Below are 21,951 nucleotides of genomic sequence, written 5' to 3'. Positions count from 1 at the left end.
GTAGTACACATAATTTAAATATGTCAAAATAACTCCACTTTAACTATTTAACATGTCTGTACAAAATAAGAGTGAAAGATGCATGACAATGCAGTCAAGCCTGATAATTTTGACTAGATCAATGCATGCTGAGAAACGCCTCCTCTTCTGATTTCATGGCACACCATAACATCTTTTTAAAGGCATGGTGTGATGTGCTGATGACACACAAACTACAAATGTGATAATGCACCGTAGCAGCTGCCTTACCAAAAGATAAGCTACCCAGAATAATCTTTTAGCTCCGTTTAAATGTGCATCGAATGCTGTGCATTTTTGTAAGGAATTCTTTGTGAACAGCTGTTCCTTGTGTTGAAAATGAACAAAGCATCAGTTTGGAGTCGCCTCACTGATGAGCACCTGCATTCCAATCTGAGAGTCTTTACGACACGGAAACTTAAAACAAACAAACCAAGAAATTTTGGAGCATCTTCATATTTTGGAATGATATTATAATCTGTCTAATTTGATGAACATTTACGTACAAAAGTGTTTAGTTTCAGGCTGTTCCATAATAGTTAAGCCAGTTCAGCCTTCAAGTGTGTTAAGAATTTTGACAACCCTGTCCCAAGGAGAAATTGGAAAATAAAAAAGCCTGGGGGTAAACAACTTTGAGAGATATCGTTAAAGTTTTCCATTTTTTCTTACAATGCTGGCAGTCTAGCAGTAAACTTAACCCCAAACCTTAATTTATGTTGTGCTTCCAGGTCAACCTTCGGGTAAAGAAACATAAGAATGAAGGAGCATATTTATTATTTATTGGCAGCCCTTGTAAAAAAGAAAAAACCTCTACTCTTTTACATTGAGCCTCATTCCATTCACTACTTTTACTTTTAACTATTTAGAAATGTATTGCTTTTGAGATCGATGTTTTATTTGTATTTTTTTAAGTGTGTCTGCGAGACTTCCTGCTTGGATGCCATTCAACAATCAAACATAACTACTATATCATTATTTTTTTTTCTGTCAGATACCATATATATATGCGCTGTTTTTATGTTAAATATCTGGGTCACATAATATTCCACTATCCTGTCATGCTGATGACTCTATGATGAATAAATTCCCTGATATTTGTTCTGTCAACAGAAAATCCTCCCCAACAAGCTGAATAAGTACACAGACTAAACAGAATCCCGCAGAAAGAATTTCCCCTTCTCTAATGAATCTCCTGTGAAGAATGCAAAAATCAAAATCAAAAATATCTTGGAATTTGCTGAGGATGCCCATATAAGCAGCAGCAGCCTCTTCTGAAGATGACTTCCTTGTATTTGTGTGGTGAGAAAAATAAAAAACTGCAAGATAACTTTCATGTCTGTCTGCTGGAGGTAAAAATCAATTCTTTCCACAGTCTCAAAAACTGTTGTTGAAAGTCAACACAAGTCTTCCATTGTCTGCAGCCTATCAGGTAATTTAAGTCATGCACGACTTGTATACCAATAAAAGATCACAGTGCCTCTGCAAGGACCTTGAAAGTCAGCGACCGTTGAAGCTGTTGGACAGTGGCTGAATTTGCAAAGAAATTTATTCTCACTATGTACTTATTTATTCTTACTAAAGTATATATTTGGAGGACTACATTTTATTTTTAGCATTATTCTAAAGTGACAGTGCGCCTACGTGAGTACAATGTTGGGCTGCTACACCCACCTCTGCTTGAAATTCAAACGAACATTAACAAAAAATCAAATCAAATGTAAAAGTTGCGGTTATGCAAGCACAAGAATAAATATAATTGTTGAAACATTAAATGCAATACACCTGACAAGAAATATTGCTGGAGCAGGTTGATTTGGCTGCAGAGGAGCAAACCAGTTAGAGGGAACAGATGGAGGACCCAGTCGACCAGAGGACGAAGAGAAGGTTATTCGAGAGCATTGCTTCAGCAGGGGGGCTTTCTGTGCATAGGACCCCCTAAAGTCAGTGATTTCGAGTAGAAGCAGTGCCAGCAGGGAGGCGAGTACCTTCGTCGCTCATCAGCTACCAACAAGCAAGGCGACAATCTCCGATCATTGGCTCGCTGTGGGCTCCAGGCCTGCGAACCTGGGAGCATAGCATTGACTGCCTCTGAACTTGTTCTTTGATCATGGATGGATGGATGGAACGAAGCTAAACCTTGAGTTCCATAACCATCATAGCTAGCTGTCCATTATTAATCATCAGAGGGAGTCTAAGTGGCTTCAGGAGATGAAAGCGCCATCAGGGCTGAGGCTGCCGTGATTGTAGGCAGAGAAACTACTTCCATCTTAGATGGTTATGCTTGTGAGAATAAGTGAAAGCAAGTTTTCATTTATATATTGTTCTATTACAGTATTTAGTACTAGATATTTTTCCTGCCAGGTCATTGCAAGTGTAGTGGTTGAATCGCATGAATTGTTACAAACAAGGTTCCGTGCTCCCACCAACAGATGGCACAGCAAATCTCGCAAATGTAGATTAGGAGCCTCGTTTACTAAGATCCTAAATAGCAATAAATTACCCATTTACTCAGATTAGTATATTGTGCACATAAATGGAATTTTGAGCGGTTAGAAATGTTGGGAGAGCACATGAAACCTCACACACACACACACACACACACACGACCACCCTTACCTTGCAGAACAGCGACGTAATGTGTTTTATTTATCCAATTTCATATTATTTTACATCACATTATTTATTCTCTTATTTATCTAATTTATAGATCTGATTAAATTAGTATTGCACTGGAGAGGGGAGCTCTCTAATCTCGTTGCACACTTGAGTACAATGACAATAAAGGGATTTCTGATTCTGATTCTGAATTGGAAGTGTTAGTGATTATTTTAGGGAAGCTAGCAACTTTGTGAAAGCCATCGTGTTTTTTGTTGTTGTTTAATAAAACAAAAACCTCTCATCGTAAGTTAAAAATATCTACATGACCTCACAGTCGAATGCCATTAAAATGATCTTTGGAAAAATGTCTCCTTGTGACTGGCTCCACGTCAGCACTCAGAAACCTCAAAATCGCATTGTTCCTTTCTGCTTAATTAGACTCTTCATTCTGTCACATCGCAGCAGGATTAGACTGTAAATATTTACTATGGGTGATAAACTCTGAAGCCCATGCTGTTTGACAGCCCAGTGTGGTTTGGTTCCTGCTGAGAGACACAACTGGGATAGGACACCTGAGGCCAGTCTTAACCGTTTGCCTCAGCCAGAGCCGTCTGTCAGGAGGAACAGCTCAAGTTTGCAGGAAGGAAGCCACCGCAGACAAACAACTGGAAGGAAAGCCGAAGGAACCTGACAAAAGTGACATCAATAAAGAGACGTGGAACCAAACCAGGCTGAGAGAGTTTAACAAGTAGTCAATCGCTGGCAACAGCGAATGAACTATGAATCTGTGCAAGGTCACAAATAAATTGGACCCACCCCAGTTGACTTTAAAGAAAAGGTGGACTGCACACTGAACAGGTCATCCGTCATTTACAGGAAGCCATGGATATCAAACAATATTTTACAAACTACTCCAAACAGCATTTACGACTGTTTTTATGGATCAGTTCATGTGATATTCATTTTATTTATTTATTTTACATTCATTTAAAAATTTTGATCAGATTCTTTTTCACAAAGGTGACCTGACCGAGTAGTCAGGAGCCCACGTCAACTTTCTCACGTATTTGGACTTTTCCACACTTTTTATTATCATTAAGTGCTTGTTTTGTGACAAATTAACCAGCTTTGAACTATTAACAGCATTTTAGCCAAGATATTTTTCTTGTCGTCATGTTTGCCTGTAAATCAAAACCCGTTTATAACAGCTATGATGTTAACTTTCAGCTTTGTTGACACTTTCCACTGTGTCTTTTTCACATTGCGCGAAACAATTTACACTATTTAACGGCAGCATTTGACACGGTGGACCACAGTATTCTTCTGGCTCGTTTACAGCACCAAGTGGGCATTAGTGGTTGTGCTCTCGAATGGTTTAGATCCTATTTGACTGGCAGGAGCTTTTGTGTTCGCCTAGGTTGCACTGAGTCCTGCTCTGCCCCTTTCATCTTTCATCAGCTTCTTTCATATTTCCTTCCCAACAGCATTGAGAAACAGTAATCCATGCATTCGTTACATCTAGGCTTGATTACTGCAATGCACTTTATTTGCAGACAGCCAGCCGAACTCCGCCACCCCAACGCACCTACCCGCTGCATCAGGTCTGTCGAACACATGCTACTGGAGGTGCTGAGGACAAAGCGCAGCCTCAGTGGGATCTCACCTTTTCTGTTGCTGGTCTTTCCCGATGGAATGACCTCTTATCAAATGTTAGGCAAGCCCCCTCTCTCTCTAAATTTAAAACCCATTTGAAGACGCATTTTTATTCTTAAGCTTTCGACTCAACATGCCACTGTCACTGTTCTGCTATTATTCTGGTATATTTTGTAAATGTGTTTATGTGTTTTAATTTGTGTTCTAATTACCTGCTAATTTATATGGCGGCATATGGTAAGCGCTTTGTTACAACTCCATCTGTTGTGAAATCCGCTATATAAATAAAATTGTTTTGTATTGTATTGTATTAGCAGTCCTTTCTCTCATCTCTAAAAAACTTCGCTCAACATGTTTGACTGTGCAATGAGACGGCTGCGTCTTCTGTATGATGCAAGTAATTTATTTATCACTTTATTTATTACTTTTATTATTATTATTATTATTATAGTAATAGTAGCATTTGTTGTAATTAAAATGATCTTATGTATAGCACTTAGTTATTGCTGCACAACTGAAGTTATTAAAGCGCTCGATCTGTATCTTGATTTGAGTCAAGTAAGAATTTTAAGAAAATTACAAAGAAGTGAGAGTAGGCAGTAAAAGAAGAGAGAATTTTTGAAGTGCAACAATGTGTTTTTACAATAAGTGCAGAAGCTATAACAACATTTAAAACTCGGGTACTGTTCAAAATCTCTATAAAGTCTACCCTCAGAAGAAAAGAAATCCCAAATATGGGAGGATTACAAATGCTGGGCAAGAGAGCAGGCAGACAATCCAAGGATTCAGTCCAAATATCCCGAAAGTCTGCCACTCCAAGAGAGACAGATGGTAAATATGAACAGATGCCTGTAACTGATGAGCACACATTTGTTCTGTTTCGGACAAGCTGGGCAAGATGTCTTTCCACAAGGTCACATTCAGCGTGCTAAGTCCATTTTGATCAGTTTTTGGGCTTTACACGCCGACAGCACATAATAGTAGCGATAACCAAGGTGATCTAAATCAGCCTGAGCCACGCTGAAAAGTCATGTAAAGTCCCTTTCAGCCCCCTCTGTAACTTGATTGCGTTCAAATCCTGGATTACAAAGCTAAAGACACAAAGGGACTCGTCAGGTTGATTTTATTCATCAACTGGGTGGATTGGACAGCCACATTAAAAACCTGCAATCGGACAGAATGAATTGAATAAGGGCAGTACTCTGGACAGACTGCGATGGATTAAACAGTCTGAACACACAAGACCAAAGAGGCATTAATCCGAACACATGCAAGACAAGGTGACATGGTGACATTTGGGGGTATGGTTTTAAAAAAACAGAGTTCTGTCAGACGACTATCAAGAACAGCCTGCTTCACAAGCAGCTTTATGGGTGTGACAGAAAACTGCGTTAACGCAGCAAAAGTGAGTCAGTTAGGGGACTGTTCATGCAGATGTGGCTTTTACTGCCGAGGCTAAAACAAGGTACCACTTTTAGGTAGCAAGCAGAAAAGAATGCAATCCTTGTTCTGGATGTTAGTCTGAATGCAACATCTGTGATGCAATTAAAGTAATTGCTACGATCGGCTGATACTGGCAAATTAGTGCTTATCTCATGCGTGTTTCTTTAAATGTTTTATTGTCCAGCAGCCATCTAGTGCACCCAAATGGTGAAATTCCTTGACGTGTGGGAAGGAACCAGGAACATTTTTCACTCCAGCAAAATATGTGATGCCTGGTATGAAATAAAAAAAAAAAAAAGTGCAAAATAGGAATGATTCTAGCCAAGAAGACAACAGATGATGAGCTAAAGCATCTGACAGAATTTTTGACAGTTTATTCTACCTGCTGGTTGGCCTGTTGCATTTTTTGGCAGACAGAAATCCTCCCTTCTGGTTACTAAAGAGGTCCCCTTCCCCGCAGGAGGTCTGTGACACTGCCCCCTTTTTCTTTCATGTCTTCTCATGTACGCCCCTGTTTCTGAGTAGTGGCAGTAGTCCGCCTAGCACCACAGCAGGAGAGTATTTTTCCAAATGGTTTTCAAACATAAAGTGATTCAGAGTGGATATAATATTGCAGAAGAAGAACCTCATAGCTGTTTTCACACTTGTATCCCAGTAAATTGGTGCATCAGAGATGTTACATGACAGTCACGATATCAAAGTGTTCATTCGTTCAGCAGCTGTGGCTTGACAGACTTATGCCCCTCACATCTGTGGCACACGTACATTGAAAATTCTTTATTTAAGCGGTAAACCCCTAGAATGCATCATCCTGTTTGCAAGGGGATCTGCCTTGCCCCTCGCCCACTCTCACATCTTGGATCTCATGCACAGTCGGGTGCCAGCTTCTACTACAAACTCAGATGCACAGGTGGGATGAAATGTGAAACTTCTCAGCTATGTTTGGGGAAATGCTAAACTAATTATACGAATGATTGTTGCACCACTGAAAACATTACATGGCTAGTGGACCAACCTTTTCTAAACACATCCCCTCCAAAAAAAAAAAGGAGAATCTCCGCAGAGGGGGTGGAGAAAGTGAGTAAGATGGAGCACAAACCACATAAATGCGTTGATGAGATGGTGAAAGTGTTTCACAGAATAAACTTTCCATCTCCATTGTAATAGCCACTCGTAAGCGTGTTAAAATAAAAAGCCGAGTTGCATCGCTTAACATAATGAGCGGCCCAACACAGATTGGCTGCAGGCGCTACCCCTTCTTTAAAAAGTTACAGCTTTCCACCTTTAAAAGCGCCATCACAGAACTACTGAAAATACCAAGTACGTAAGTAGAATTCGATTAAGCAATCAGCCATTTAAAGAATGAGGTTATTTGTCCTCCAGCTGGCATCCCAGACACAACCTCACATTTCCACTAGAGAAGCATAAAAAGGCCATGTCATGCTAAACAACTTTTTGGAGCCATGTTAAAAAGTTAATTCCTCACCAAAAACCCTAAATGGTATTTTCTACCATTCACCCATCTATGAGCGTTCCTACTCTTTCCTCCTCTCAAACCAACAGCGACACCCAATCCAAGAAAACACCTGGGTCCTCACTTTTATAGATCACAATGTGAGGAGCCATCCCTGCAGACGAAACACACGGCTACTTTCCTAGGGCAGCCATCAGTGAAGCTCTTACATTTTTGCTTTTGCAATGGTGGCTACTTTCACACACTGAGTCCCATTCACTGCAATATGGTCCATTCAATTCCTTTTTAACCCGCCATAACACATATTTCTAGACTGCCTTTTCATGCATCGCCAACAGTTGCCGCGCAGATGATAAATTACACGGATAGCAGATGAGAGGCTTCCAGATGGTCATGGCAGAGCTAAATCTTGCACAAGCAATGGAAGTTGAGTAAAACTATTACGAATTTAAATGTAAGAATGACAAAAATTGGTGACATTCACATTATGTGGAGTGAGTGGCTAATTTACATCAAATTTTATTTATATAGCACTTTTCATACATAAAATCCAGCTCAAATTGCTGTACAATAAAAACATCCCAACAAAAAACTACAACCCACGCCTGAACTCACATACACACAAAACACTCGCATTCACACAACCTAATAAACTGTCTTAACAGAAAGACAGAAAGACATGGCGAGGCACAGAGAAACCATATGAGGAAAATGTACCCAAGGTAGGTCGTCCGCGCTGTGAGGAATGTCAGCCCACGGCCACAGGAAGCTCCACCAGCACAGTGACCCCCGGCCCTGATTGACCGGGTAGACCCTACACATGGTGCAGAGGCCCCCGGCACCCGCGGACCTAAGGAGCCTCTGTGATAAAGCCCCCTGTGATAAGGCCAACCACATCTCCCAGCGCGGAGGCCCCCCTGGAGAAAAACTGGAACTAAAATATATAAAAAAAGAAATACATAAATAAAATAATTAAAAAAAAATTTTTTTTAATTATTTAGCTAAAAGACATAGTAGCTAAAAATTAAAAGAGAATAATAGTAGATAAAAAGACAGTCCTGAATTAAAAGAGTATTAATTAATTAATGTCCATGTTTGCCTATAGACAAAGGAGCAAATACTTGTTATTCAGCATACAAATAGTTATATTATTCGGGTTAGGTCATCACTTGATGCTAACGGTACATTATCAGAAAAATGTAATCCAGCTCCATCTACATGTAAATTTGAAAAATAAACGAATTTGATGCTTAACCAAAACATGTTTTACAATGCGTACAATACTTTATAGAACATATACACAATAGTTTATTGAATACGAAAATATCAGTTCATTATTTTCCAAGCTTTATATGCTGTCCTTAATGTGCTGATCAGATCTGTATTAATCATAGGCAGAGGCAATTATTCATTGTTACCCGCACAATATTTGAAGTCAACTTCAGTGTAATGTGGCCTCAGATTAAATGAGTGTGACAAAGAGTTTTATGCTTCAGAAGAAGACAATATTTCATTATATGAAATCAGACACCGAATACTTCACATGAATGTGAGCTCATTTTGCAAAACATAATTTAATTTCCTTACACACGTATAGCTTTTTATTGGAGGTTCCATGCAACATGTGGGATTTTATGATATTTATACATTTAAGTGAAATGGGCAGTGACATGAGTAATAGCACCTGTGCTAGTTTTGTTTGCCTTTTTCTGGGTTCATTAGCTTTCTAATAGGAACTAGCTAATGAGCCGGGCCGCTCTCATTATTATAGGACATAACGTGCATTCATTATCCTTATCATCTAATCATGGTCACTGCCTTGTGGAGTGAGCATCCAAATATTATCTCTAAGCCACGGCTAACCATCAGTCTTTAACAGCCTTCACTTGGATATATGACACGATAACTCTTTTTTATTATTTGTATTTATTTATTTTTTATTATTTTAGGGGGTTGTCAATTTATAGCGCGTTTGAAAAAAACACTTCAATAATTTCACAAATGGGAAATTTAATTCATTCTTATGTCGTGACATTTGGAGAGAATTCTTAACACGTTTTAATATACTGTAGAAGATAGAGGCTCCTCTTTCCATACGTAGCACACTTGCGCTAGGCTTGGCACATGTAAGTTTCGTCTTTTAATTTTCTTTTACACACCTCAGTTCACGTGACAATTTGGTGACGGAAAGTAGATTAGACATTAGACCACTTGAGATCAGGTCTAAATTGTGGCGCAAGTGGCATGTGAGTGAATTTGGTGGATTTGATCGAAATGCAGGCATTCTGCGCTCTGCAAGCTGACATATGTGATGGACGACCAGAGCTGGGCAGTCCGATCCCGGGGCGGACGTCGATTTTTGTGGCGGGAGGACCGGAGTTGCCGTGCTTTAAATTACATTACATAAATTAATATACAAGTAGAATTTTTTTTTTTTATAATATCAGGAATATTATTTGTTTGATTTCACAATAGAGTTTTGTATTTTGACTTTTGAGGTCTGCAACTAAATGTCCTCAAATTACATTACAGTAAAGCTTATATTATTTTTTTTGTTTGTTTTTTTTCAATCAATTTAGCATTTGTTCTAGACAAGTAAATACAATTGGCTGCAATGTTTTTGTGTTCATAGGAGATGCATCACCAATAATTGGTGAGCAGGCACATATAAAGAGGCGGTGGAAACACTAGTGGAGTCTGCAGCACAGTGTGCAACCACAGGTTGTCAGCATTTGATGGTACATGGAATTGTACTACAGATAAGCAGCATACTGTATGCTCAGATAGGAACCTCACAGAACAATAAATATGGAGTGTGAAAACATCAGTGGTAAAAGGAAAAAATGTTTATATTGAAGGCAGGCCAAAAATGGGTGCACTTCTCCAACCAGGGCATGACCTGGATGAAGATACACACCTATGTGGGCAATTTAGAGGCCACAGTAAATTTACAGTAACATACATGCCGTACTGCAAAATAAGAGAACCCACAGAACCACAAGAAGAACATTAGACCAAGTGCAAAGCAGACAGGCGAACACTGTTTTTGAAGCTGCCTCATTCACAGTGCAATTTTACAGTTTACAGTTATTAATTCCAACTGACACGGCATGAGATGAATCGCCTGCAACAGAAGGTCAAAGCGAACGAGTGACGTGCTCACACAAAATGGAACGTCTGAGAGACTCAGACACATAAATTGACAACTCACGCTGTATATTTGAGTTGTGGCAGTTCCACATGAACCCCAGAAGTTTCCAGAGGTGTGCGCATCAATACATTTTGCCATCCATCATTCGTGATGCGCCAGCAGCCGGGCCACTCGTTGTCATCATCAGACCATGACTATTTCTAACCCGAATAAATCTGTCATGGTCAGTCCGTCACTGTCATCATAATTCTAACAGCACTTCCGTCATTGGTAAATTACAGTTCGTCACCGCTATTTTAGCTTTGAGCAGGCTTGGAAAACGGCGAGCGAGAAAGTTGACGTATCTGGTGGGAGCTTTTGAACAGTCAACCAAGACAGCATTTAGCAGCCAACACACTCACCGGTCACGAGATTAGGAATGTTCAAATGGAGTATGCATGTACTTATCTGGCTGTTCGCCAACTTTGCAAATGAGAGTAAACCGTTCTGAGCTAGGCAAATGCAGTCAGAACTCTGCTTCTACCGTAAGAGATCACAAAATATGAGGTTGAGCACATTTTCGGCAAGCCATGAATCCATCTGAGGGTCACACCACCAGTGGGGAGATCCCAATTGTTGCTTGTGTCATTCTATACACTGCACGGCTAATGACCTGACCAAATTTGAAATTAGTTTTGATTCATAAATGAGTCAGGCGACTTAAAATTGGGCATGAAATAGACTTTATTCTCATAATACAAACCTAAGTGTTATATTTTCATGCTGCGAGAAGTCATTTCTATCCCACCTCATTTTTGATTCTGACTCCTAGCCCAGAAGTGAACTTTAAGAAGTTTTAAAAAAATTACCTTCAGCTAAATATTTTCAATCATTTTGTTCACATCTCGAATGTTTTAAAGGTGTTTTTGGATCCTTAAAATGTCGAATCTTGTATTGCGCCAGCACTGTGGACAAGCTTGACTTAGACAATCACTCTCAACAGAAGATTGATGCTGATGCTTCTTATTGAAAATAACATGGTTGTGTTTGCAGGAAGCGATTGACGACAGGCGCGTGTAAACAGAATAAGAATGTGATGCGGATACACACACACACAGACACACCCCCCCCCACACACACACACCCCCTCTGAGGGGATGCGAAGACGAAAGACATGAAAGGACAGAACAGTGGAGGGGCCCAGCTGGGGGGTAACTGCAAATACCCGAAGGTTAATTTGGAGATTCTCTCCTGTCCAGAACAAACAGCAGCTGCTTCTGTTTGACTTCAAGTCGGTTTGTCGAAACAAATCAGATCATCATTTTGATTGCAAGTGCATTCAATTTAAAGTCAAATCTGAGACAGGTATTGTCTGGTGAAATTGTGAAATATATGTGTCAGTTTGTTGATGAGACCAAACTCAAATCTATTTCCGATTCAAACGCACTTCCTGAAGCACAGTATTTGCCTTTTGCAACAGAATCAACACAATTTTTTTAGTCAATCACCAGTCGTCTTCCTTTGTATCAGCGCAGATAAACAAGAAACTGGATGAGAGTAAATTCGTGTCACTTGGGATGAAACCTAATTTTTGGATCCATAAATCACAGGTATAGTCTATCATTGGCGGGGTAAATTGACGTTTCCGACACTTATGCTCACACGGTATTTGATTGAAATTGATTTGTTTGTTAAGTTTCTTCTCATACTCCTCTTCCATAACACAAAGTTTATTCGTACATTAAACAGAAAGCACATTTTCTTAAACGGTAGCCTTGGGCATTTCATAGGAGCAGAGGAAGCATTCATTTGCACTAATGTTTGTAATAACGGTGGACTTTTAATATATAATCAGAACTACATTTACATATACAGTGTGTCTTTTCAAGTAAATCCTTCCAGTACAACTGTAAGAAGATACTGCTTTGTAATGTGCATGTTATTTTTCAAACCAGTTCCGATGGCTTGTTTTGTCTAAAAATTATTTTATGTTCATTTGATTGCACGCTATGTGGGATTTTAGCAGAATGTAGTGATATAAACATCCATCCATCCATTATCTGTGCCGCTTCTCCTCACGAAGGTCGCAGGCGTGCTGGAGCCTATCCCAGCTGTCTTTGCGCAGTAGGCGGGGTACACCCTGAAATGGTTGCCAGACAATCGCAGGGCACACAAAGACGAGCAACCATCCGCCCTCACAAACACACACGCAATTCAGGGTGTCCAATCAACTTGCCATGCATGTTTTTGGAATGTGGGAGATAACTGGAGCACCGGGAACCCGCGCAGACAAAGGGAGAACATACAAACTCCACACAGAACCAAACCCTGTACCTTTGAACTGTGAGGCCATTGTGCAAACCAGTCCGCCATGCCGCTTGGGGTATAATCAATTGTTTTTAAATGTGCCATTTAATTAACTCTAGCTATAAGGCCTGCACAATATGCGGTTTGAACATTGCGATCGCGATGTGCGCATGCGCAATAGTCACATTGTAGGACACGCAATGTTTCTTTTTTTTTTTTTTTAAAACACGGAAACTTTTGGTTTGTTTCATAAAAGCAGCACTCAGACTACACAGACCGTCTTGCTCACGCCACATGTCACGAAAGAGAGGTTTAAAAAAATGATCCGCAAGCTCGACAAAAGGTATAAAATGCCGTGGTGCACGTATTTCTATCAAGTGGCCATCCCAGAGCTGTATAATAAACAAAGCAAAGTCTTTCCAAACAGAGTTATTTGAGTCATCTAGTGAAATTTTATCTAGTTTCAATATCACAATACACATCGCAGCCTCCCCAAAAATCGCAATGTCATTTTTTTCCAATATCGTGCAGCCCTAGTAGCTATCCATTATGCAGATCTGGAACTTGTTCATTGGACTGTTTGGTGGAATTGCAGTTACCGAGAGGTACCACCTCCCATTTCTTTTCATGGGGAGGTAAAAGGGAGCGGTCAAGTGTTAGTGTACTGGTACACTCGGATGGATTCTGCTCAGAGACTGTGTGTTTGAATATGAATGGTTGTCTGTTTCTAAATGCAATCTCCAATTACTGACTGGTGATCAGTCCAGTATGCCGTCTGCTTTTAACCCTATCACCTGAGATAGGTTCCATCTTCCCTACATGACCCGGATAGGATCGTCAGAAAATGTATGTATGGATGAATGGACGGACATACGGATAAAAAAAAGTGAGGCATCTAATTGGTGGAACGCAATTATTTGTTCATGAGGCCGAATCACCGCGTGACTTATCATACAATAATCGAGCCATAACAAAAGCTGTCATCATAACAGTATCAAATGGAGGCTGCTATTTAAGCATATACTGTGTCCACAGAAATTTCTCTTTTCCTACCAGGATTGCGATGGATAGACAAGAAAATATGCCTCATGTAAAAAAGGTACCTGTAGGTATATATTTGAAGATCTTTATCCATAATGACAAACAAACAGTAGCCTGAGGCAGAGTAATTAAGGAAAATGTGCATGCTAATAGTGTTGATGGGGCACAGAGGCAACATTTTGAATTCGCTTACAACTGCCGTCCCATTAATGCAGGCAGTATGGGCACATTGCTGTGTATGATGAGATTTGTTTTGCCAGCCAATTCAAAGGCACGTATAGAAAAACATGTACACTCAACTAGTAGGAACATAAGGGTGTCAAAGGGTTAAAGCCACTTGAAAGCAATGGCATTGTGGCCCTTGATTCACTGTTTTGAACAACAATAATTGCATGAACGAAAATCCGCCCCTGGCTAATATGCCTCGGGCAAAAAGAGACAGGGAATAATAATGACTTTCAAGGGGATCCCAACATTTTTTTTTTTAATTTGTCAAAAAACAGTCGTCTACAACAGTTCTGTCACCTCCATGTCATTAGTTAATTTGCAATGATGTTAAACAACTAAGGTACATCTGTGTAATGTTTTGTCATATCAGAATGACTTGATGCAACTCAAGCCACAAGCTGCCATGAGGCAGTCAGACAATAAATGCAAACATATTTTATTTATGAAACCCTCCTGAAGCAAACACAAGGTTTACATTACATATTTTATGACAGCATTTGATTTTGGATGTGATTCTTTCCCCCGGGTTACTCTCTAGAGTGTAAGAGGAGGTTCCTCCAGTGGAGAGATAAGAATGACTTTTTGCTCTATTTTCCTTTCGTATTATTTTTGGGATGTATGAGTGTTAACAGTTTCCAGTTGGGATTTTTTTGGTTTCTTCCCGTGGGGCTTTCAAAAGTGGCAAAACGTTTAACTGAACACAGATATCCCTCTGACTTTTTCTTTCAGGTTTATGGATTGTTGGGTTCAGTTAGACTACCATTACAGAACTCTTTGGGAACAGACTTTGATTCCCTGATCTATTAGATTGTCTAAATGATCAATCAATCACTGCAAAGAATAGGATGTAGTTCAATGAAAACTTCCCTCTAATTAATTATAAAACAATACAGACATTTTACAGACCATGTTTCAGGGCAAATTCCTGTATGCCTTCTTCAGTGCTGTTGCACAATATCCATTCTCTTTTCCTGATATCATATTTTCCAGGCTTATCTTATGGTCAACATAAAAGATCAATATAATATAAATGCACCAAAAGTACACAAATAATAAGTAGTTCCTCACCCAGCACACTCAGTTCGGCACTTGCAGTGATGTTGTGGTCCTTGTTGGCAGCAGTACAGGTAAAACCGCCCGAGTCATCATCAGTGACACTCCTGATGATCAGATTGCTGCCAGCCAACAGAGAATACTTGTTATTCCTGCACGGAGAAGAGGGATTGTATTAGTTCATGGCCCAATGTTGCATATGCACGTTATCAAGTTGAGTTACTTTGTTTGTTAATATATTTTTTACATGTGTATTGTTCTTTTGTGTGCCATGGATGACACATAAACAGGATAAGAGTCAAAGAAGAGATGTCTTTCTTTTTTGGGTTTGCAGTGGGGGTGGGTGCAGAGCCTGCTCAGCTGGAGCAGGTTTGTGTAGCGGTCGCAGGACTTTTGCCAGAACAGGGACTGGTGGCGGCCACAAGTCAGGCGCCATCGGATCAAGAATTGGTGTTGACACGCGAGTTGTGCTCCGCTAGTACAAAAAGGGATGGGGCCGCGGGTGTGTCGTCGTCTAAGTGAGACAGAGACTAGTTCTTGTAGTCCAAGGGTAGGCAAACGTTTTGATTGGCGGGCCACAATGGGTTCTAAAATTTGACAGAGGGGCTGGACCAGGAGCAGATGGATGGAGTGTTTTGGTAACCTCACCTCATTGGAAAAAAAAAAATATGTCATTTTAAATGAAAGTGAACAAAAGCATTACAACAATATATATGTCTTTGAAAAAGCACAGTATTTAGAAAATAAAACATTAACAAGGTTTATTTATTTAAATTTTTTCAAGTTCTGCGGGCCGGATTAAAACGTTTAACGGGGCCACATGTGGCCCCCGGGCCGTAGTTTGCCCACACCTTTTGTAGTCGGACGGGGACTATTGGGTCGGAATGAGGGACTGGTTGATAAAATGCCCAGAGTTTCTACAAAAAAATGCAAATGCGCCGCATATTCCACTGGGCATGTTCCTCGTGGGAAAGGCGGGTTTTGCCAAGTTGCATTGGCTCTTCCTCTGCGGTTGTAGGTGTCTCGGGGATTGTGAAGGGCTGGGTGACCAGTGCAGGAGCAGCGGCACAAGGGGAGGAAGGGTAGACAGTTTTGGGACGCAGTGCTTTGATGCAATTGTCAATCGGAAACACGAGGGAGATTAACTGCACGAGGGACTCGGGTTCATCCCGAGTCGACTGCAGATCTTGGGTCTCCTCAGACAGGCCACAAACGTAAGCTGTCTTTTATACGGCTTCATTCCATTCACTCTCAGAAGCTAAAATCCTGAATTCAGAGCCATAGTCTGCAGCTGAAAGAGAGCCCGGATGTAATGCCCTTAGCCATTTGCTGGATGGCTGATGAAGGGCAAATCAAAGTCTCATGCATCTCCACAGAAAAATGGGCAAACAATCCCAATGTCTCTGAGGAATTTGCCTACCTTCTCTTTTTTTCCCAAAACAAGTGAATAACATAGGCCAACTTATCACAATTGTCCGAATAGACGCTAGGTTGATGCTCGAAGACAAAGGAACAGTTCAGCAGCAAATGGTCACAAACTCCTACCTCTGCGAAATAATGTTCAAGTGATGGAATGTTGGGTTCCCGGTGAATAGCGCTGGAGATTAGGTGGATGGCATGGGAGAAAGCTTGACGTTCTGATGCGTCACTGACTCAAGCTTAAATATTGAAAAACATCAGGTCATGTCAAATCCAACTGTATGATAAAAGAAAGGTGACAAAATATTGGACCATAGCGACTGACAACATCAAGCTCCCAACCCAAAATTCAGTCACAACGGGTCATTCAATTCACAACAAAAGTCAGCTGGATAAAGCTGCAGCACTCCCGCCAAACAAATGTGGACAAGAGGCATAGAAAATGGTTGAATGGATGGAAGAGATTTGTGTCAGTAATTCTTCTCTTGCTCAAGGAAATTGGATGACTCTTGACACCATTTATTGAATTTTTGGCACAATTATGTTCCAGCTTGACGGCTTTCAAATCGGGAAATCTACTACATCAATAGTGTACTGGTGCTCAGACTCCCTTGGAGGTAAGTTAATCGTCAGCATAATTTGTCAGGACTACTCATGTTTTTGTGTGTTGATTATCTAGACCACCCTCCATGCGACATCACATAATCGTGGTGACAAAGTTTTTGTGTCACAATGATCTTACGGGCTTGACCGGGGCTTTTTGCCCCTGGCAGGGTCACACAAGGCAAACAGGTACTCGGTGAGGGACGAGACAAAGAAAAACCCCTGTGACAAAAAATATATATATTGGATTGCCTTTGTATTGTATTCATAAATTTCCAAGTCTATTCCCTTCTTTTCATATCGTTTTTCTTGGCTGCACTATTTCCAGGACATGTATGTGGATCTTTGTCCAATCTGCTTCACACACAGTTACAGGTTGTTGTTCTATTGCACTTTTTTTTATAACAATGGTGCAATAAATAGATGCTTAAATCAGGTACAGTAAGTCTCCACTGAAAGACCCGGTACCAAATGCACAGCTCGCCATTGAGGATTTGCATATCCAAAGAACACAGGTGTCAAATCCGGGCTCAGAAAAACCATGCCACAAATTGGCTTCAGCCAAATGTGCTTCACAGCTCCCCAGGAGCTCGTTTAACTGCCGGTTGAGTAGAAGCACCTGTGGCAGGGTTTTAACACTGAACCTGGATTTGACAACTCTGCCATAGAACACTCTTATTCTTACCAGAGAGCACACAGTCAAGTAATTCTGCTAAAATGGAGAAAAAAAAGGATTACACGTTGACATAAATATAATTCTCGAATGATTGCTGCAATCAATGACATACCAGGTCTGGATCACTTCTTCACCCCTTCGCCACTGAATGCTTGGAGTGGGGTATCCAGAGGCAGAACATTCCAACACTGCGTCGGTTCCCAGCAGAGCTGTTACTCTCAAAGGACGCTGGAGAAACTGCAGGTTTCGATTTATGCCAGGCTCTGAGTGAAATAGAAGGAGAAAAATGTGAAAACTGAAGTGTGGACCATTGAGACTATTTTGCTGTAGAATATTTGTTCCACTATCCTAATGCAGACACGTTATAGAAAAAGTATGAATAGTCTGTATTATCATTCCTTCTGCTTTGGTGAAAACAATGCAATATTCAAGTTATAGAAAGATTTAATTAAATTTTTGATCACTCCTCTCTTTTTCAAAATTAACATTATAATTCCCTTTTCAAAGAGAGATTAAACCAAACTGTGAAGACACGGGAATGCAAAGGATGTTACTGTAGTCATGCTATGATGATTCTTTAACCCTTCTGTTCTGTTCATTGCTCAGGAACAGCAATTATGTTACAGGGTCAATTTGACCTGGTGCATGTTTAATTAACCAAAAGCTGTTTGAAAACCAAAATAATCCGAACAAGTACAGTTAATATTTCATTACTCACTCGACTACTAACAATTAGGGATGTAAAGATGAATCTAAAATCGATTTAATATCGATATAATCTGCTCAAAATATGCGTCAATATGATAAATAAAATAATTGATTCGCAACGCCATGTTAACCAGAGATGCTCTCTCATGTCTGTGCTGTAAACAAACTGCACACCTACGCTACTTAATACGATGTAAACATTCCTTTCATGGCAACACAGCATTGATAAACGAACATTTATAATGGGAAAACGTTGAGGCTGACGCCCGATTTAATTTACAATAACATAATTTCCGATTTAGTCAGCTGTAGTTGGCACGCACAGGCTACCGTGTGCGACTCGTGGAATGCTACACGCGATCACCTGTTGTGGTACGCTAAAATAACGTAGCGTCTATTGCGGATTGTGGCGGCATTGGTCAGCGAACTCACATGTATTAAAAACCAAAACATAGTTTTTATTTACGCGTGATTGACATCGAAACAGCTCGAGCACAAGTGCTAACTTGCTAACACGCACTGCGTGTTGCGTTTAAGGAGTCGGAAATTTCCATACCCAAAGTACACTTTTGCCCCAAGCCATTGATGGCAACACACAACAAAACATAACATAGCTTGGTCGTTATAATATACTAATTTATAGTGCTTGAAAAATATTGTGAAAAATGGGTTAACAATTGTGTTTTGCACAGCATTGTTATTTCCGTGTTTATGATATGCATCACGTTCGAGATTTCTCTCTTTCCCTCTCTCGTTTTCTTATTTTTACGCACATGTCACATTATGAATGTGCAGATGATATTATGCATACTAGATAAGCAAATCAAAACGTTTTGTATTCAGGTCAAATAAAAACAAAATAAAAAATAAATTCAAGTGATGATTTTAGATTTCTTTCGCAAGGCGCTTTTCCTCAATTTTATTCATATGATTTCTTTATTAAAAAAAATATTGGTGCTCGTGAAACGTGAGATATGTTTACAAGTATTTTTTAGTATTTATAGGTAGTTTAATAATAATTGTGCGACTCAGCGTAGTGTATTGTTATTGTTCCATTCAAAATGCATGATACATTTTGACGCTTGCGCTAAACATTAATACGTATTTCATTTGTGGATTGTTGCAGCGTCACACGAGAGCACAGAGACAAGTGTGGCAGCAATTTAAAAAAATAAATAAAATATCTAATCGAATCGAAACCGGGAACTGAAAATCGAAAATCTAATCGAGTTGGGGCTTGAGTGAATCGTTACATCCCTACTAACTATTCTATCAACATTTAGTGCAATGGTGTTCCTTACCTCAGGTAATGGTTCAATTAGGATAATTCACTTGTTTTTCATACAAAAAATACATGTTCAAACCCATTATAGGTCAATACATTGATCATGTTAGCCAGTCTACAGTCATTTGTTTGGTGCTATAGGACCCTTTTACTTTTTCCAGGTTGTCACACACACATGGCATTGTAATCCAGGATCATGCTTGGTTTCTGGTTATCTCTTGTGTTGATTTTTGTGCAGAGTGCCCATTAGCACAACATTTCTTCCCTTTTTGGGACCTGACCCAAGTTGTAGATGGTCAAAACCACATGTGTGTGCGTGTGTGTGTTTGATTGGGGTGAAACATGTCTCAGAGTTGCAAAAAAAGAAATACCTAGTTTGACTGCTGGGTCAAATTGACCCGAAAAGTATCTATGTGATATAAACATGTAGGGGAGTGGTTGCAAATATGTGAGATAAACCAATTTTCTTTTATATGTTGATAACGCTAAATAAGGCAAGAAGAGGAAGTTTCATTCTGATAAAATATTACAGATAAAAGTATTTTTCCGAGATCATCAAACTTTAAAACGGGTCAATTTGATGCATAACGTAACAGGAGGGTTAACACACCAGTTAAGAGTTTTTTGTTTGTGTTTTGTTTGCATAGATAAACTGATAGATAAAAAATTTTCAGCACGGCCTTTATATTATTGCTACAAAAGTAAATACTGTATTTTATAAAACAGCAAAAATTTGACTTGGAACAAAACAACTTTTATAAAAGCTTTTGAAAGACAATAAAAATTAATAATCAAGGCCAAAAGCACCAAGACTTGTCTAGCCTGTAAAAATAAATGTGTCAGCAGTATTAAATGTCAATTTAACAACGTTGAACCAATGTCCATAAATCCAATCAAGCTTGGCCAAGGACAAAATGTAATCATTAGATTTGACTCTTCTAATTGCGACAGACGTTTTTTTTTTTTAAATCAGTCATGCTTTGTCATTGTATAAAAGGCACGAGGCAATGCATGAAAGACGCATTAATACATTTATATGAACAAGTATAGCACCAATGACCCCATAAATGAAAATATAAAATATTAAAACAGTGCAATACGAAAAGCACCCCCTCCCCATCATAGGTTGAGGTACATTATTGAATAAAGGCAGAAGATGCTGGGAGAATAATCTAGAGACATTTCACTTGTATTAGATTTTTCATCCTGCAACTCTTTTTCATTATCGGGTGAAACTTCTTATATCAGGTGCATCCGAAGTCTCCAGTATTTTTCATGTAAACTTTTGACAGCTTTTCAGCCCTTTCACTTTCACACATCTGTTATCCACAGGAGAGAGATGCATGCTGGAATTTTCACTGACACCCTCCTCACTCAGCTTTCTAGGTATCGGCGTTGTTTTGGTTTCATAACATGCTCACCCATACACTCCTCTTTCTCCACAAGCACATATTCTACCAACCTAGCAGGCTTCTGTCCCACGCGACTCACTTGTCCTTTTCGATATATTCTCTTGCTGAATTATAGTTAGTTACCATGTTGGGTTTTGAGTCCACCAACATCTTAAACTGAATAAGGTGAACGCCAGACGATAACCCAGCTCTAGATTATGTCCACAAAACAAAAAAAAAAATAATTAAAAATGATCTTTGATTAATTGTAAAGCAAGTTTTGATTTGGATTCATTAAATCTCCCGCAGGAGACGTTTGTGATTGTTTCCATTGTTTCATGGCTTTGCATTGAAGGCTTGAACATTACAATTTACCACAATTCACTCATCGTCTCGCCCGATGACAACTGGGAAAGGCGCAAGCTCCCCTGTGACACAAATAACACGCGTTAGAGAAAATGAACCCTTACTATTTTCTTACTCTATGAAAATATTGGACGATATTTCCCTTCTCCTGTTTTGCTGTCTCATATTTAATATCCTAAATGCCAGTGTGGGGGAATCATGGTCCACTTAAGAAATCCTGTGCTGAAATTATCATCGTAAAAAATGGTTACTTAGTCGTAAAATCGATGAGACAGCGTTATCAAGTCATTCTGGCATCAAAAACTGTCCCATGAAACATGGTAAAAGACAAAAAAGGATTTGCTATTCATTTTGAAGTCCTGTGTAGAATGAAGTGACCTGGGATGAGCCCCAATTGGCCATCCATATGAGATTTTCATCATTTAACATCTTAAAATGTGTTTCGATACTTTTAGTAATATGGGTCGAGTTAGCTATAGTGTCCTAATTCCATTTTCTTTAGTGTATTTCTTTCATAGATAATAAAAATCTGTTACATGTGAGGACACAGTAATAATC

At 39.6% G+C, this 21,951-nt stretch overlaps 1 protein-coding gene across 3 annotated transcripts in view; it reads right to left on the bottom strand.

Moving 5' to 3' along the window:
- Window positions 1–21,951, bottom strand: part of dcc (DCC netrin 1 receptor) — a 321,689-nt gene that overhangs the window by 188,037 nt on the left and 111,701 nt on the right. For all 3 annotated transcript variants that reach the window (XM_088281223.1, XM_088281224.1, XM_088281225.1), the window contains exons 4-5: window positions 17,756–17,906; window positions 14,961–15,097 (exon numbers count right to left, since the gene is read on the bottom strand). In XM_088281223.1, the coding sequence (XP_088137349.1) occupies window positions 14,961–15,097; window positions 17,756–17,906 (288 nt within the window). The remainder of the gene's footprint in view (window positions 1–14,960; window positions 15,098–17,755; window positions 17,907–21,951) is intronic.

Source organism: Idiotropiscis lumnitzeri, chromosome 18 (genome assembly GCF_059441095.1).
Source record: "Idiotropiscis lumnitzeri isolate Australia: NSW breed Sydney's pygmy pipehorse chromosome 18, RoL_Ilum_1.0, whole genome shotgun sequence".
Taxonomy (NCBI): domain Eukaryota; kingdom Metazoa; phylum Chordata; class Actinopteri; order Syngnathiformes; family Syngnathidae; genus Idiotropiscis; species Idiotropiscis lumnitzeri.
The sequence above is the reverse complement of the archived record's forward strand: the minus strand, read 5'-3'. Positions and strand labels throughout refer to the sequence as shown.